Source organism: Stegodyphus dumicola, chromosome 4, assembly GCF_044657685.1.
Source record: "Stegodyphus dumicola isolate Sdum_Otavi_A_Nest chromosome 4, ASM4465768v1".
Taxonomy (NCBI): Eukaryota; Metazoa; Arthropoda; class Arachnida; order Araneae; family Eresidae; genus Stegodyphus; species Stegodyphus dumicola.
In genome coordinates, this window is record NC_140771.1 from 106,232,902 (window position 1) to 106,250,829 (window position 17,928).

Consider the following 17,928-nt stretch of genomic DNA (forward strand, 5'->3'; position numbering starts at 1 on the left):
ATAAATATGACGTCATAGTTTTTTTGCACGAAAAACACTACCGCCATCAATTGGCAAGCTACATAATCATAGTTTATTACATTTAACTCCCAGAGAAACACACGCATGCATTCAGAAGCTAGAAACGATTTTTAAAATTTGTTTATTATTAAAACTAGACTTGTCTGCTCAAATTGTGGTTCACTTACATACAAGAAGTGCAGGAGTACTTTTATTTAGGTGCTCTGGCTAGAATTACGATTTATCTCAAAAGTCAGAACTACCTCAGCCGGGATCCGATGGGCTTCGGCGCATTTTAATCTCTGTTTAGCACTGAATTTAAGAAAAAATTAAAAATATTTTTAACAATTACTCCCGAAAACGCTTAAAGAACAATAAATATTTAAAGAAGTTGTATAGCATTTAAATATAATAGTGATATTCAGATTTAATATGTCAAGAAAGTTTTCATTGCTGCTAATTGTTGGGTAAGAAAACCTACTCATTTAAACAAAGTTTATTCAGACAAAACTAAGAATAAACAAATGAAAAGTATGATCTCTCAGTTTATAAACAATATGAAGATTTATTGATTTGTTTTAATGCAAAAATGAAACTAATTTTATCAAAATTTCAAACCTTTTTTTAATAAAAGCTAACAAATTGAAAGAGCAAAATAAAATTTGAGAGTTAAAAAATAATCGTATTTACTGTGGTTGTCTCACAGAAGTTCTCTCATCACTGACTTTAAATTTTCTTTTCTATAACTGAAGTTTAAATCAAGATGTTTTCTTTTATTGACTAAACAAAAAAAATTTCATTTATTTAAAATAAAAAAATCGATTAATGCAGTGCCATAATGGACAATTTATCTTACATTAATATATTATACTGAAAAATATTAATTTTATAAAAAATACGCTACACTCCATATGCTTGATATAATAACGAGCAATCGTTAATGATGGAAATTTTTAAGTTTCGAAGAAATTTACTTCAACTTGTCAGTGTTTTGCATTTAAAAAGCCATTACCTAGAAAACGATTTCAACTCATTATCCTATCTCCACTTGCGTACTCAACTTCTAGTTGCATGACAAAATTCGACGTAATTTTTTTTATTCTTTAGTGTATCGCTAGACGTTAAATCTGCATGCAGACAGCATTCACCAAAACTACGTTATCCCCTTGATGTAAAACAATCTATGAAATTCTCCATGGTGGTTTAACGTAGACTTAGATTCCTCCATGGTGGTCAGTACAAAAGAAAAATTATGACACTTTTGCGGGTTACGAAACGCTTTTAGATCTCCGCAACTACAAAACATAGAGAGTTGGTTTATGTTTCGTTTGATAGGCAGGTGTACACTACAAAATACAAAAAGAATTTTTGAATTTTAAATTACGGTTCAGCCACAGCGGAGAGACAAATTTAGCGAAAATGACTGGAATTCTGATGAAGTCATACGATGCGCGGAGGTACACTGAGTGGCTGTGCACTTTCCTGCGCATTTTAATGGTCAGCTAGTTGCTTGTTGGATTCGGTTGTGAATGGTTGTACAGTTTGTGAATTTTATTTCTTTGAAATTATTAAAATTTTAAAAAGACTTCACGAAAAAGCTTTGTTGAAACGGAGAAGAGAATGAGTAGCTGTTTAGATAAGTGAAGAAGAAAAGGAAGAGCGAGCAAAATGCTACTAAATGCTGTAGAGACATTAGGATTATTTTGGAAGCATAAAAGATGAAAACTGAGCAACGCCTTCGCCGGGACTCGAACCACGGACCTCTCGAATTCGAGTCAAGCGTGCTGACTCTACTACACTACGAAGGCATGCTAAGAAGGTGGGAGAAATACCTTATAATGCTAGTAAAAGAAAAAGCAAAAGAATTTCAACATCACAGACTATTTTCAAATAAATGAAGAAGCCTTCATCTGTCAGTAAATTCAGCCGATTTAAAATTGTTTCTCTTTTAATGCGCTTATGAGATACTCAGAATCAAGTTTTCTCATTGATGAAGAGTTTAATATAAATACAGTCATACCGATTATTATGATGGAAGATTTTAATGTAGACGCGGAAAGGAAAATGAAAAATTATTCGATTTCCTAAGACAACACTTTAATCTGAACACGGTACCTTCGAACTGAAGTACACTTGGCAACTCGTTTATACATCTTATATTCGCATGAAATATAACTACACAATTAAGGAATTATGTTTGTTACTTTTCGTATTATCCTCCTACATTCATAAAATTATGAAAAATGAAAAAAAAATGAAATTGTACATACAAACATGAATAAATATTATTTCAATTTTATAACAGACATTTGTTTCGAAAAAAATAAGAAATTAATAATAAATAATTTCTTATTTTATTTTAAATATATAGATAATCTTAATAAATATATTAAGATCCCAGCAAAAAATTATACTTACAGTTGGGAGTTTCAACATTTTTCTTCATATTAGAAAAGCCTGACAATATCAACTAAAAAATTATTTATTCATGTTCTCTGTCATAATTAGTTATTTATCTATTACAACAGCAGGTTTTTTATTCATATTTTTTTAAAGCTAAATAATACTCATGCTTTAAGCAACCCCTACATAAACATTATATACAAATAACTAATATTTATTTAAAGTAATTATCGTGGTTTTTGGCTGAATCTCTAAGTTCTTTCGGGCCAGCAGGTTTCAGGCAGTCCTGACTTTTAAACCCTGTATTATAGATATTTTGTCGACTTAAACAATAAAACCGTCCGCGGCTATGGTGATACAATGAAAGGTACTTAAGTATTATCCTATCGACCATGAAACTGACACCATGAAACGTAATTTAAGCCCGATTATGAATAAGCGTGGCTTCACAACACACTCATAGCATTTGTGCTTTCATTTGTTGTAACCCCAATTGATTCTTGATAAGCCACACAGTGATGTTTATAACTTCGTTTACAGCTGGTTGAAAAAAATGTACATTTATTGATTGTGAAAAAGAACAACTAAATTAGTAGAAGTGATTATTTGGTGGATTGTAGTGTGGAATGTTTCGCTATAAGATTTGCAGATCCCCGATAAGTCACACAATAACATTTTAAAATGAACTTTGGTTCCTTTATAGCTAACAGAAAGAGAATTTGCATTTATGAACGGGGAACAGAACAGCTGGTTTAGTAGCAGTTGCTATTTGGTGATTTGTAGAAAGAGTGGCGAATGTTTTATTGTAAAAGCTGCGGTTAGAAGTTCGTTTCAGAATTCCGCAGGAATGATTAAAAATTTTTGCCAGGATAATCGCCAAATTACACGATCAGCGAAATACACTCATGTCCATAAATTAAGGATAATTCGGAGTCACGCGGAAATCGAACTCTAAAATAACAATATCACATGTAAAATCACTACACACATCTTCAAGAATCATATGCAAATTTCAGGAAGTAACCAGAAGACACCGATGGTACGTCACAATGACGAGAGTGTAAGAGATAAGGAATACAGGTAAAGAAGTAAAATTGTTCGCAGGCGCTTTATAAGCATTTCAGTCCAATAACCGAATAGTTATGACACAAAAGACACATGTGGATGATTTTTTACGTGGTAGAATCATCGGCCGTCTGGAATGTGGGTGTACCCAACTGGAAATATCAGACGAACTTGGAATTGCCCAGAGTGTCATCTCCAGGCTTTGGCAACGATTCCAAGATGATGGTAATGTGAGTAGACGTTACAGCACAGGTCGCCCTAGAGTTACAGCGCCGAATGAGGACCAGTATTTGGAAGTTACTGCCAAAAGAAACAGGCGGAGCACAGCCTCATACCTGTCTCGTCAGCTCTCTTCAGTCACTAGTACGACAGTTTCAAGGCAGACCGTGTACAGACGCTTAGGATAGATTGGTCTATATGCTCGGAGATCTGTCAGATGCGTTCCACTTACTGCAACTCACTGTCGTCTGCGGTTAGCATGGAGTAGAGAGCATGCATTGTGGACACCGCAACAGTGGGCTTGTGTGATGTTTTACGACGAGTCCAGGTTTAGCTTGCAGTTTGATTCCAGCAGGACTTTCATATGGGGAGCTCCAGGTACCCGTTACCACCAAGAAAACATCATTGAACGACACCGTTACGGTGGTACAGGAGTGCTCGTTTGGGGTGGAATTATTCTGGGTTCCAGAACTGACCTGCATGTTCAAATTGGAACCATGACAAGCCAAATCTATCGGGACGTCATTCTGGAACAACATGTACGTTTGTTTCGGAGCGCTATGGGCGCACAATTTGTGTTTATGGATGACAACGCCCGTCCTCACTGTGCAAACATCGTAATCGAATGCCTTCAATCGGAGGATATCACCCATATGGACTGGCCAGCATTCTCACCGGACTTGAATCCAGTAGAGTACGTGTGGGGCATGCTTGGCCGACGAGTTGCAGCCCGTCAACCTCCTCCTACATGTCTACCGGAACTTCGGAGAGCATTGCTTTTTGAGTGGTGTAATATCCCCCAAGAGCAGATCGATAATTTGATACTCAGCATGCCTATGCGTTGTACGGACTGTATTGCATCGTCTGGGGAACATACAATGCATTAACAATCATACCAACCATGTAATACTGTTTTTTTGTAAATAGGTTTTTTTTGTAATTTGCTCCAAGGAGAAAAAATCGCTAATTTTTTTAATAATATCCCTGCTAAAAATGCTCCGTAGAAACCCATAAAATTTTTTACGGGGAATTGGCCTACGGGTATCCGTACAGCTCTGCGGGTACCCGTAGGCCAAATCCCCGTAAAAACCCATAGACAGAAACCCGTACAACTGTACGGGTACCCGTAGGCCAAATCCTCGTAAAAACCCATAGAAAGAACCCCGTACGGTTGTACGGGTACCCGTAGGCCAAATACCCGTAAAAACCCATAAAAAGAAACCCGTACGGTTGTACGGGTACCCGTAGGCCAAATACCCGTAAAAACCCATAAAAAGAAACCTGTACGGTTGTACGGGTACCCGTAGGCCAAATGCCTGTAAACAGAAACCTGTACAATTGTACGGATACGAGTAGGCCAAATCTCTGTAGAAACCTGTAGAACTGTAGGCACTATAAACAAAATTCCAGTAAAAACCCATAGCCAAAAATCAGAACTTTATATGCATATCCATTGGCCAAATTTCCACGGGTATTCATATACAGAATCCCTATAAAAAACAATACACAAAAATAGAACTGTAAATCAAATTTCCATAAAAACATAAACCAGCAGAAGTACATAATTAGCACTGAAATGTACAGAACTAAATGGCTGAGAAAGCATGTAAAGTAATTTTAAATAAAATTCAATTCAAATAAAAATTTTTAAATATCTAGAAGCCTACGAGCCCCTGTCCTTAATGCACGTCAATATCTACAAACATATTACAAAATATTTGTATAAATTCTCTTTACAAAATTTTAAACTACCTTTATATAATTTTGAAAATAAAATGAAGAGAAAGATAATAACCAAAGTCATGATTCACAACCATCGAATGATATATGTACATATGTAAGAAAAATAAGGAATAAGCAAAAGATTAAATTAGCAGCATAAAATTAATTTTCCTTCTCTATTCTAAAAACAGAAATCTTTCTGCACTGCATCACTTCGAGATTAATTCATGTCATATGACTCTTACATAATTTGATGTTGTAAAAGGAACTCAAACTCAAACAGCCAATAGTAATTTTATAGCAGTATTAACTATCAAATACGTGTAAAAATGCATCGAGAACCAAAATTAACTCGGTCTGAATTAAGATTTCACCCTTAACATAACGTATTTGCTTTTTAAGCTTTGGCCTAGCTGGATTGCAGTCTGTCTGCTCCTTGTTTCTTACTACACATTTATCAAAAATGTTAATTTTTTGGAATAGGCATAAATAATGTGCCAACTTGTTTGTGGTTGCAACATATTTGCTGAAAGAAAAGTTGAATTAAATCTACCTCGACTGCCAAATTTCTTATTCATTGTGGATTGGAGTATCAACATCTCTAAGCCGTCAAAATTCTTGCTGTTCATTACGGATTCAGCTGCTTGTATTCGACTACAGAATCTATTACGTATATATATATATATATATATATATATACTATATATATATATACTATATATATATATATACTATATATATATATATAATTGTTTAATTTCCCAATTAAGAACTGAAATACAAATATATGCAGTGAGATAGTATATGTATATATCATTTCATTTGATGAATCATTACTTTGACTGTATATATATTATTGATTTCAATATAAATACTATATACATATACTATCTCACTGCATATATTTGTATTTCAGTTCTTTAATTGGGAAATTAAACAATTGTATTTAATCACATCAGCTTGTTTAACAATTTGATACCTAATGAGAAATGTATTGCCAAAGGATGGTAGTTTCTAGCATCTGCTTAAATTTTAAGTTACCTACAATGCACTAAACCAAATTAAAAAACAAAATTAGAAGAAACCCAAATTTTCAGGAAAAGAAACATTATTAACAAGCAAGCAAAAAGAATACGGGACTTGCAAATTAGAAACTTAACATAGAGTTCAAATTTAGCATACTTGCTATCCCCTTAAGCCTCGCTTACCACTGATAGTAACACCCTACAGTTTATTATGACACGCATACACATAGATGTTTTGCATGGAAGAAAGGATGGATCCTAGAATATAATGTAGTGAAGAAATAATAATGGCTAATCTTTGGAATATGGTAACAGGTAGTTTGGCGACATTTTGGTAAGGCGATAAAGGTTACTAGCTAGAACTTTAGCAGTGTACATGGATAAAGTCAAGAGTGTGCGCAATGCGATTTTTGTGCAATTCTGGGATGTTTTTTTAAGTAAAAATAGGTCGACGTGTACATGGATGATACCGTGTATGTGCAATTCTTAAAAACGCGGCAAGCAGTTTGCGATTCTGCGCTGTCTCCGAATTTCGCACCTAATCTTCGTCATGATTAAGCATTTTTGTTCCATAAAAGTTCTAGTATAAGAGTAATTTGGCTAGCAGATTGTTGAAAAAAATTTTGAGTTAAAAAAAAAAAAAATTGCCTTTACTTCGTGGAAACAAAATGGTGTCTAAAGCAAAACTAGCAGGTTGCTGTAGCAGGGTTGGTCGCCAAATTTTCGCCAAGTTACCATAATCCAAAGATTAACCATAATAATATACAAACACTGTGTCGACCCCTTATTACAATACTTTGAATGTTACCTGTATCTATCAAAAGATAAATGAAACATGAAGATAACATATAATAAACTTAATAATACCCAAAATACAATAAATTATATTGTAACAAAACGAATTTTAAAAAATTTACAAGTCTCAACAAATACCAATTCTCAACGCACAGTTCGGGAATTAAGGAAATATCTCATAGCGTATAATGTTTTATTCCGTATCTCACTTTGCTATACAATCTTCCACAGATTTTATATAAATAAAATCTATAATATAATGGGTATTTATACTATATGTAGTTCTTGATGTAAAAAAGATCAACTTTCGTACTGTAAAAATTCCATCTATTTGAGTAAGTATGAATATACTCATATACACATAATTATACTAAATAACTAATTTAATGAAACTAAATTCCTATAGAAAATTGGGGAAAGCGTGGAATCGCCCACTGCTTGGCGTGTTTTTAAGAATTGCACATACTCGGTATCCATGTACACATCGATGTATTTTCACTTAAAAAAAACATCCCAGAATTGCACAAAAATGTCATTGCGCACTCCTTTGACTATCCAGGTACACATCGACCTATTTTCACTTAAAAAGTCAAAAGAAAATTGACAAAAATCCAATTCTTTTTACTTTAGTAAAAAGTACCAAATAAATAAGTAGGCGATTATGCACTTTACCCGAAAAAATATATAAAAATACCATTTACCTATATATATATTAATAATTTATTATTACACAAGGTTTTTCATATATCATCTCAAAGGAACATAAATTTAATTAAAGCGATGCATTATTGGAATAAATTTAGTCAGTGTTTTAAGTGTAAGTTATTTAGATTTCTATTGTAGAAAGAATACTTTAGAAAATGTATAGAAATATTATTTTGAACAATAAAAATTCTAAAGAGTAAAATTTAAAGTACTGAAAAGGTAGCTAATGTTTTTGACAGTAGATTATATAATATAAAAATACCTCATGCTGAGCATTTTCTGAAATTACAATGCCAAATGAAATTTATATAGTGCAGTATTTAGCAATAATAACTTTTTGTAAACAAATGTAGCTATATTCGCTTAATTGTAATGACAGTAATTTTAACTGCATTTGTATAAGGCTGTACAGAAGATTTATTTATATGGGTTTTCATCCGCAGAGAGCAACCGGATTCTCTGTGAAGTGCTTCCGAAAATAATGTTTAAATATTAATCTAACTATACTTGAAAGCAATGCTATAACAGTGCCCTTATAAGACTCATGATCCGAAAAGCTTTGGTTTTAATTGTCTCGTAAAAACTTTCAATTACCTCTGCAAAATTCATACCCAAGTAAAAATTACTACACCGAAGTCAATTGAGTATACAGCAAAACGTTCCTAAAACAATCAACTCCACAATTCAAGATAATGGCAGTTTCCTGTAGCCTGACAAAACTATGAGTGATTTTTTAAGTCCTGTTATTTAATTATTGTCCTGACAAATGTGCCATTACCAGAGGTGGTCATTTAAGAAAATAATCACTATGAGGTTTCAACTTAATGTAATTTTTTTTAAATAAATAATTCACTTTTTATACTCCCAAAACTAGTACATTTAATATTACATAAATCTTATTCACAAATCTATTTCTATTTCAAAAGCAATTTATGAAAAATGCATTTGAAATTTTCTTCATCAAACAAATAATAATGAAAATTAAAGTATGCATAAAAATGATTGTATGTGTTTTAACAAAATAGCACAAAATATTTAATGTAAAAGTGTGGTTCTAGTCTCATACTTGTAAAGAAAAATAGACCAAAAAGAAAAAACAATGTAAGCTACTATGATCATCTAAATTTTCACATAATTTTAGTAGTGGAAAAAAGATTCCTTAAGCTTGTATGTCTTCTCTACCCCATTCAATAAGTAATAAACACATTAAATATTTCAATGTTTATTTCATTAATAAAACTTACCTTTTTTGCTCGCGAAATATAATTAGTACATTTTTTAAAACGTAAAAAAGTATTCTTTTTGCTCGGCCACATCACATTAGTCGAAAAATTGAAAATTGAATCATGCAAGATCATTTTTAAGTAAGGTATGCTCAAATTTTTTAGTACATAATATTCAAATGATAAAGCATTTACATGAACAAGCTTTAAAAAAGTATTTCTAAACTGTAATCAAAAAAATAAATTTTCCAAAATAGAATTTCAGTAGAATGCAAAAACTATATTTCTGCATCTGATCACTGAACCAAATTATTAAGTCTGAAATTATTACTTTTCAGTCTTTAAGCACATTGTTTTTCAGGATAAAAGTAAAGATGGAAAATCAATTACACGCTCAGAAACTCCATGTCACAACTAGTCAGTTATCAGCAACGTTCTCTCAAACATTAGACACGATTACACGTGCATGGCTTTAGTGGTATATTCATAGTCAGTGCTGGTATTTTATTATTTATTATTAATTTCTAAACAGTAAAACATAGTAAAATTTGTAATACAGTAAAGCATAGTAAGTAATATATTGCATTACTACAACCACAAAGAAAATAACACCACCATCGCACAATAACTAGGGCGGCGCCATATTGCTTGTTTGGGAAACTTCTGAGAGTGGGGGAGGGAGGGGGAATTTTTTCTTCACGTCAGCGTTAACAGAGAGAAAAGTTTTGCGATTGTGAATGAACTTGTTCGCGTTAAAGAGATGTTGGTTGATACCGGTGTTTATTTGTGATATCAGAAATGTAAGTGCTTATGTGTGTATTCAGAGAACCAACTCGTAGCAAAAACCACCTCCCTAAGACGACCGCCTCTGAAAGAAACCAGTATTTCTGAAAACATAAGTATACTTTGGCATTGAATATTCCCTCTGTAAGGCGACCATTCACAAAGAAAATTCTGCTAGTGTGGCTGGTCGCCTTAGAGAGATTCATTCCGTAGATGCAAACTCCCTAAGACGACCACCTCTAAGAGATAACCGTATCTCTGAGAACGTGAGTATATATTGGTATTGAGCATCACCTCTCTAAGGCGACCACTTTCAAAGATGAATTTTTATTTGCGGCTGGTCGCCTTAGAGAGACCTCGTTGTGTGTGGTGTATATGATTACTGTTATTGTTTCCGAAAAACAATTTTTAAATCAAATAAATAAGCATATTTAGTAAAAACCCTCTCTAAAACGACCACCTGCGTTTCCTGGTTACTCTGATGGTCTTAAAGAGATCATATTTTCATTCTGTTAATTTTATTGTTTACAAGAAGTCTATTAACGTCAGATAAAAAAATAGCATAAACCCATATAAACCAACAGAAGATTTATTATTATATTGATACCAGTAAGAAAACCAGTAAAATTCAATATAAACCTATGCAAACCAGTACAAAGTTCTGTCATTGATGTTGGTTGTATGGGTGTCAAGTGATACCAGTAAGAAAAACCCACAGAGATCAATAGAAACCAGTAAAAGTCAGTAGAGACCATCAAAAATTCTATAGGTACCAGTAGAAAGTTTTACTGGTTTCTATGGGTCATTTTGAAACCAATAAGAAAAACCCACAGAGACCAACAGAAACCAGTAAAAGTCAATAAAACCCCATAAAATGTTATGGGTACCCATAAAAAGTTTTACTGACTTTCTACGGGGCATTTTTAGCAGGGATCAAACATATAGAATCTTTTTTGCTCTTTACCTTTTGTTTAATAAATAAGCTTTACAAATAAGTCAAATTTGTTTTCCTTCTAACTCTTCCTTTGCCTGATTTTGCATTATCCTTAATTTATGGACATGAGTGTAATACGCGAGTACCAAACTACCAAATAAAAATTTAAACAAGAAATGGTTCTAATATCAAATTTTATCCAAGTTGTATTGACTGATGAATTAACAGAGGTAACTGCTTTGCTATGCCGTATATGAAATATGTTTCTCGACTTCTATCCAAAAAATTTTTTGAGATGCTACCTAAGGAGAATTAAACCCAAGTGAATACGCTTTTAATAAAATTGATAAATTCGTCTTTTATACTTTTGTACTTACATTAAAAAAAAAAGATCTTGAACAGTCAATAAATGGTCACTTTAAAGTGACAAACATAATAGTAAGAATTTGCTGCATATTCTTTCAGAATCGAACCATTATCAGAAAAATCCAGTGATACTAGAATGTATAGAACAGTGAATTTTTTATGTCTCTTATTATTCTTATTTTTTATGCACAAAACATTGTTCATAAGGAATGAGGCTTATTAAATAACCAGAAGTTTGATGTAAAAGGATTTAAAACAGCAACTAGTGTATTTCCATATAGTATCTTTCAATGCAAATCGATGAAAGTAACTACTTTTATTTTTTTCATTTGAAAGAACCGCTCTTTACCCTCGATCATGCTATACATTTAGAATTCTCAGGGGACTATATGTGAACTGAAAAATTTATGAACTTGCGTGTTGCAGTCTGACCACGCAAGTGCATAGATTTTCAAGTCATGTCCTGAATGCGACGAAAGAAAGGATATGGAAATTGATATTAGATTCATTAAATTAGACTTATTATATGAAAACATACTGAACACGTCATAGGATTGACATAATAATGCAACACTTCAAGAAATGGTTAAGCAATGCCGTTTCAAATCTTAGCATTTAAAAAAATCCTCACAAAAATCTGAAAAGTACAGGCATTGCAAGTAATTATGCTAAACACTTTACCTATTCCATACTAATCAGTGTAATATACTATGTCTTTCATGAATTCCTTCAATTTTTTACCTAATTTAAAAGTATAGAAATCTAATTAATAAATCTGCCTAGTGCGTTTAATTATGTATTCTTTATTTAATTAATAAAATGTACGAAAATCAATATAGCAACTGCATCACATTTGTGTCTTCTGTACATGACACAAAGCGATGAAATTTACATTAAGTTATCCATTTCAGAAAATTAAAGTTATTGTTCTGCCAATGGTAATACTTGGCTTTCCGAGTTTTGAAAATCAATCTCTCATATTTTGTGCATTTAAATTTTTTTCTAATATGGCTACATTTAAGTTGTATAATTTGCTTTATTACTATTTATTATTTATGTAAAATTAAGAACATCCCAATGCAAACTGCAAGAATCCAACTTCTTTGTCTTGTCTTTTATTGCGGCAAATAACTTTGCTACTGCGTAAGGATCAGAATTAGTAGTTATCAAATGACGATTAAAACCACTTTGCTGCTGCGTCAGGATCCAGAATTGGTAGTTATCGAATGTTCGATTAAAACGATACTCTTTGCATTTAAATTTTAAATTAGATAAAGCAATTTTATTAGCTCTTTCTTAATAAAATAAGATAAGCATTGTGGCAAGTGAAGGAAATAATTTTTCATATCTGTGATATTGAAAATTACTGTCGCAACTGCTTTGATATTCAGCAAGCTTAAGACAATGAAATAACTCTAAATTTTATTAAAAGGTAATAATATTCACAGTTAAAATAGACATTAGGAATCACAAAAATATCCGATCTAAAGAATAATTCTTTAATTGGTATTTCAGAGTATAATGCTTTAACAATGCATTTGTTTCATTTCATACTTGAATTATTGTTATATGTCATACGCCAGGGAAAACATAGTTTTACAAAGTTCAAAAATAACCCCAGTAGAAGCTTTGTTCGTTAACATTCAATGAATATTCCGTTAAAGATTAAATGACAGTTTTACTCCAGTCGCGGACACTTACCGACACCAGTTAGCCGACATGGACACTTAGCTGACATAGACACTTAGCCCATAGGACATTTAGCCGACACAGACAGTTAGCCGACAGAACATTTAACCGAAAAGGACAGTTAGCCGACAGGACATTTAGCTGACAAGGACACTTAGCCGACAGAACATTTAGCCGACAAGGACATTTATCCGAGAGGATATTTTGTCGATACAGATAGTTAGCCGACAGAACATTAAGCTGACAATGAGTCTCGCTCTTTTCGATGCTTTCAGATGATACTTTCACATTTCATTACTACTTTGCTCAACACATCATGCTACATGCATTTCCGTTTAAAGTCATTTAGCTCCTCCCACTAATGAAATTTTCTTTCCCTGTCAGGAAGTAGAGTGATTCGCTCTGCTCCTCGGCACACTGGAACTTTTTTTTTTTTTTTTCTGAAATGCTATTTACACCCCTAGAATGCTATTTACACGTTAGGCATTGTATATTTATTAATCTGGGATAGGGCTCCGGTCCAGGAATTCGTGCCTCGTGGCCTGCTGCCACCTAAAAGAAGTAGGTTTGGTTTCGTTTGTTTTATGTAATTACGGCAAAGCCAGAAGGCTACCTGCCTAAGGAGAGGGATACCTTCGTGGAAGACTTTCTAAGGAAAACTGGCTCGTTTCGACACGTTCACATGTCGAAAACTACGAAAACCCCTATGCAGGCAGTCCATTCGCGGGATTTGAAATTCGGACCGAACTACCAGTGCTCAGTGACTTTACCGATCGGCCGATGCTGGGCGTAACAGAGAGTGACCGTTTTACTAAATACATAAAACTGCTTTTTTAGGCTAGACCTTTATAAATGCGTTGCTAGAAAATGAGAAGAATGTTCCAAATCTAAATACCAGAGTAAAATTCACTATTATTTTTTAATTGTGCTTTTAAAGGAAATGTTGGCGGTGGAGTGTTAGATTAATCCATGTTGACTAAATGACTTGTTGGTTAAGTGTCTCGTCGGCTAAGTGTCACCGACCCGTTTTATTCCTCAGTACTAAATATATTCCTAAGAAACTGTGTTTATGAAATTTTTTTCGAATGATTTTGATTTTGATTCCAGCGTCATAAATGAAAACTGAAATGAAATTCAGCAAACAAGCAAATGATGATTTTATAGTTTTAAACTGCTTAATTGTTCAATCAGTAAAGGCTTCATGATTTAAAAAAAAAAAAAAAAAAAAGAAGACGGAAGTTTTAATATAAAAAAGTTCTTCAAGAAATATTTACCACACAGAATAGAGTAAAAACAATTTAGTATAAAAATGTGACTTCTCAGGATAGTGGATCATTGTAAAAATGACAGCGTAGACAAACCAAACCCAACCGAGAAGGCGAAGTGCAATGATGCCGTAACCAGCAGGGCTCTCGTAGAGATACAAAACTTTTCCTGGGTCGAAAAACTGCAAAAGAAGAAAGTAATCAGTATCAGTTATATCATGCACAACCAAAAGTACAGGATTTTTTATACAAGTTAATATTCGTAATGGCTGAAACCAGAAAGTTTTATTTCATAGTCGCTACTTAAAGCGTATCGAATTTTGGGGAAATTTCATTTACATCGATATACTCATTAAAATGTGATCTAACTAGCAGATTTTCCCGAATTTGGCATATAAAAGTATCTAACTTTATTTGTATTACTTCTTAAAGTATAACAAGTACTATTACACTAATGGAATATTTGCGTTTCTGAGGTCATATAAGAAGTTTTATATTCACATAGATACAGAACATTCTCAGCAACGATGCTAAAAACTGTTTAATTATTTTAATTTGCGAAATTTTACGAGTGAAAACACATCTTAGGGACAAAATTTAAGGAAATAATGCCTATGGTTTTCTTTTTCGAACAACTTCTGTAGTTGTTCGAAATGTTATTGAAATTTTTTCTATAATTGTTGCTCTCAGTTTTGTTAGCTTTGTTTAAAACTAATTACCGTAGATTCAATAATTTGGCCTATATATTGTTTATTATATATGAAAAATTATTCAAACTTCATATTCAGTGGGATACTTGCCATCATTCGCTTTGTTAGTTAAAACTTCACTCAAATTTATATAAGAATATCGAGTGATAATCTATGTAAAAAGTATTAATTAGAGTCTGGATGAATTTAAAATTCAAATCCTCATTCTTTTTAAATCTCAATCAAAGATTCTTAAATCTTTTTAAATCTTCAAATTAACAATATGACAAAAAAAGAGCTTTTATTTAATTCACAAGTTCTTTTATACAATGCAAAATTTGAAATTCTCATTCATTAACAAGAGTTAAAAATATTTATCAGTATAATTTTTGAAAATGCATTTATATTTATTAAAAATCTAGGAATAAAACTGAATAAAATTTAAGAAACGAGGTATATAATGAAAATCTTGAAATTTACTTTTCAATGAAGCTTGACCAAAAAATATTTGAGTATATTTGAATTAACAGTTCAAATGGCTGATCAGCACGATTAGCTAACAAATGAAATCATACGGACTATATATAAATGGACATATTTTTTCATATAAATATTGGTATGCGCCGTCGAAGTCTTGACTGACTGATGGAAAGTTTAAACCACACAGTAAGCGGATAATGAGTATACCTTCTTTAAGTTGGAAATTCTTATTAAGGTTTTTTGTTTTTGAAACCATTTGTTGTTCATATTAGCTTTTAATGTTGTACTGCATTCAAACTCTCTAGAAAAATACTCTTTTTTAGATTACTGACATCTTGTTTAACAGACTTGATAAAATAAAATTTTAAGGACATATGATGTAAAGAAATATCTCTGTTTATGGAACTCTATTGACTGAATGCTTTTTCTATGCACCTTGAGGAAGAAATAGCTACTTCTATGTGAAAGCAAACTAATCATTTTTCAGAACACAAAAATGTTTACAATGAAAGTTTCCAAGTTGCATCTTTAAAAAGCTTCTAACAATACTATACTGAATAAGCCGTTCTGACTTTGAAAAAAATCATTTAATTTAAATTTCAGATTTACCTAATTTACAATAAATTACATAATATCATTATAATAAATCAATAATTATATATAAATTCACATTAATATGCTGATTCTAATAACGTAATTGCTTACTTTCTGTTCATGCAAGAACAATGATGCATAAACGAGGACATACAAGCTTAAGAATCCGATTATTTTCAGCAGCGTTCTTTGGCGAAGTCTTCCTCGTGTTACAGTGTAACCTTTTGCGATAAATATCAGCAAAGCTAGTAAGAATAACGTACTTAGAGCTTCAAAAACTTTGCCTAAAGACAAGAGGAAACATAAAATATGAAGTATATTTGATGTAATGTATAGTTAAATATTTAATTAGTGAGTTTTAAATTCTTTTCAAGAACGCGTATTTACTACCCATTTTTAGTTTTGGTAGAATTTAAATTTCATTAAATGTGCCATGAGAACTAAGAAAATAAAATTAATTTTTGACATTTTTATTTTTTAAACGAAAAGAAGTGGCATACTACTGATCATACAAAATTTCAGATCATAACATATTACATTAGACTATAGTTTATGTAGCTGAGTTCCTCAACCACAGTAAAGCAAAAATTATATTGAAAATAATACACAGCAGATTATTTCGGAAATCAAGTAAATCAATAAATAATATTACTTTAAAAAAATTAATATTTCTGCTAATTTTTTCTAAAAATAATATGAAGTTCTTAACACGCACAGCCATGAAAACGATTCATGGATAACAATTTCAGATCTGTAGGAATCTGTAGGAAATCTGTAGGAATCTGCCCAACTGTAAAAATTTTTTTATGTTGAATGTGCATGTGATTACATATATTATTATTTATGTTATTTATGCTTTATTGATAGTTAATGAATTATTGATAAATTATTTTTCTTTGTTTAAAACAAAAGGCAGTAAACCATCAGACATTCTTCAGAAAAATTCCTTAACGTCTCTGCAAAGTATAAAATCCCGCTGCTCTAACCGAAACTGTAACGGAACAGAAAATAGGACTTGTATATCCATTTATAAGACAGAGAACTTGGCCCCAATTCCTGAAATTGGGAATATCAAAGGCCCATGCAATGCTGTTAAGAGCAGTATTCTGACGACGACCTTGCTATTTAGGAACGTTCTGTATGATTTGTGATACAGCTTGTTTGACGCCGCTTAGTTACGGCCTCGCAACTCATTGATCCGTAAACGGAGTTTCTTTGAAATCCCATTTCATACTGTCATCGACCACTACGTGGCTTTCTTTAGTGACAGAGCTAGTTTTTACGTAACAAGGCTATCTTTAAATATGATTATAGACTTTTTTCCCCTTCTTCTGCACTCACTCCGTGATAACAAAGGCATATTATTTTGCCAATGTTAAAGCATTCACTTTTATCTGTCGCAAATATTAAAAACGAAAAATAAAATTAATGTAATCACTTCTTGGCTATATATATATATATATAATAGGAAGAAATATATATATATATATATATATAATAGGAAGAAATATATATATATATATATAATAGGAAGAAAATAGAATATATATAATATTCTATTCGAAATAGAATATATATAGAAATATATATAATAGGAAGATATATATATATATATATATATATATATATATATATATATATAATAGGAAGAAAAATTGTAGTGAGCTTGCAACCATTATTTCTTGCAAATATCGATGATTAAAACGACTTTTCATTCTCCATGTTCTTCGTACTTATTGTGTTTTCGCATTCACATTTCATATTCCACCACACATAGTGTTACGAAAATTGCTATTTTTAGCCATGTGCTATCATTTCTTAAAGCTGTGATTATCAATTCTAGTATATCCTATACATACGAGAAAGCAAATAACAAGTTTTAAATTAATCTCTTTTTAATGTACATAAAGTTATTGTTAAGGTTTGGTTTGGTTTGGTTGGTTTTGGTTTTATTAGATTATGGCAAAGCAC

General features: G+C 32.0%; 1 protein-coding gene across 3 annotated transcripts in view; it reads right to left on the reverse strand.

Annotated features, from left to right (window-relative positions):
- Positions 1-17,928, reverse strand: part of LOC118180330 (transmembrane protein 145-like) — a 107,924-nt gene that overhangs the window by 19,934 nt on the left and 70,062 nt on the right. For all 3 annotated transcript variants that reach the window (XM_085815313.1, XM_085815312.1, XM_085815311.1), the window contains 2 exons: positions 16,069-16,241; positions 14,204-14,376 (listed from right to left, as the gene is read on the reverse strand). In XM_085815313.1, the coding sequence (XP_085671439.1) occupies positions 14,204-14,376; positions 16,069-16,241 (346 nt within the window). The remainder of the gene's footprint in view (positions 1-14,203; positions 14,377-16,068; positions 16,242-17,928) is intronic.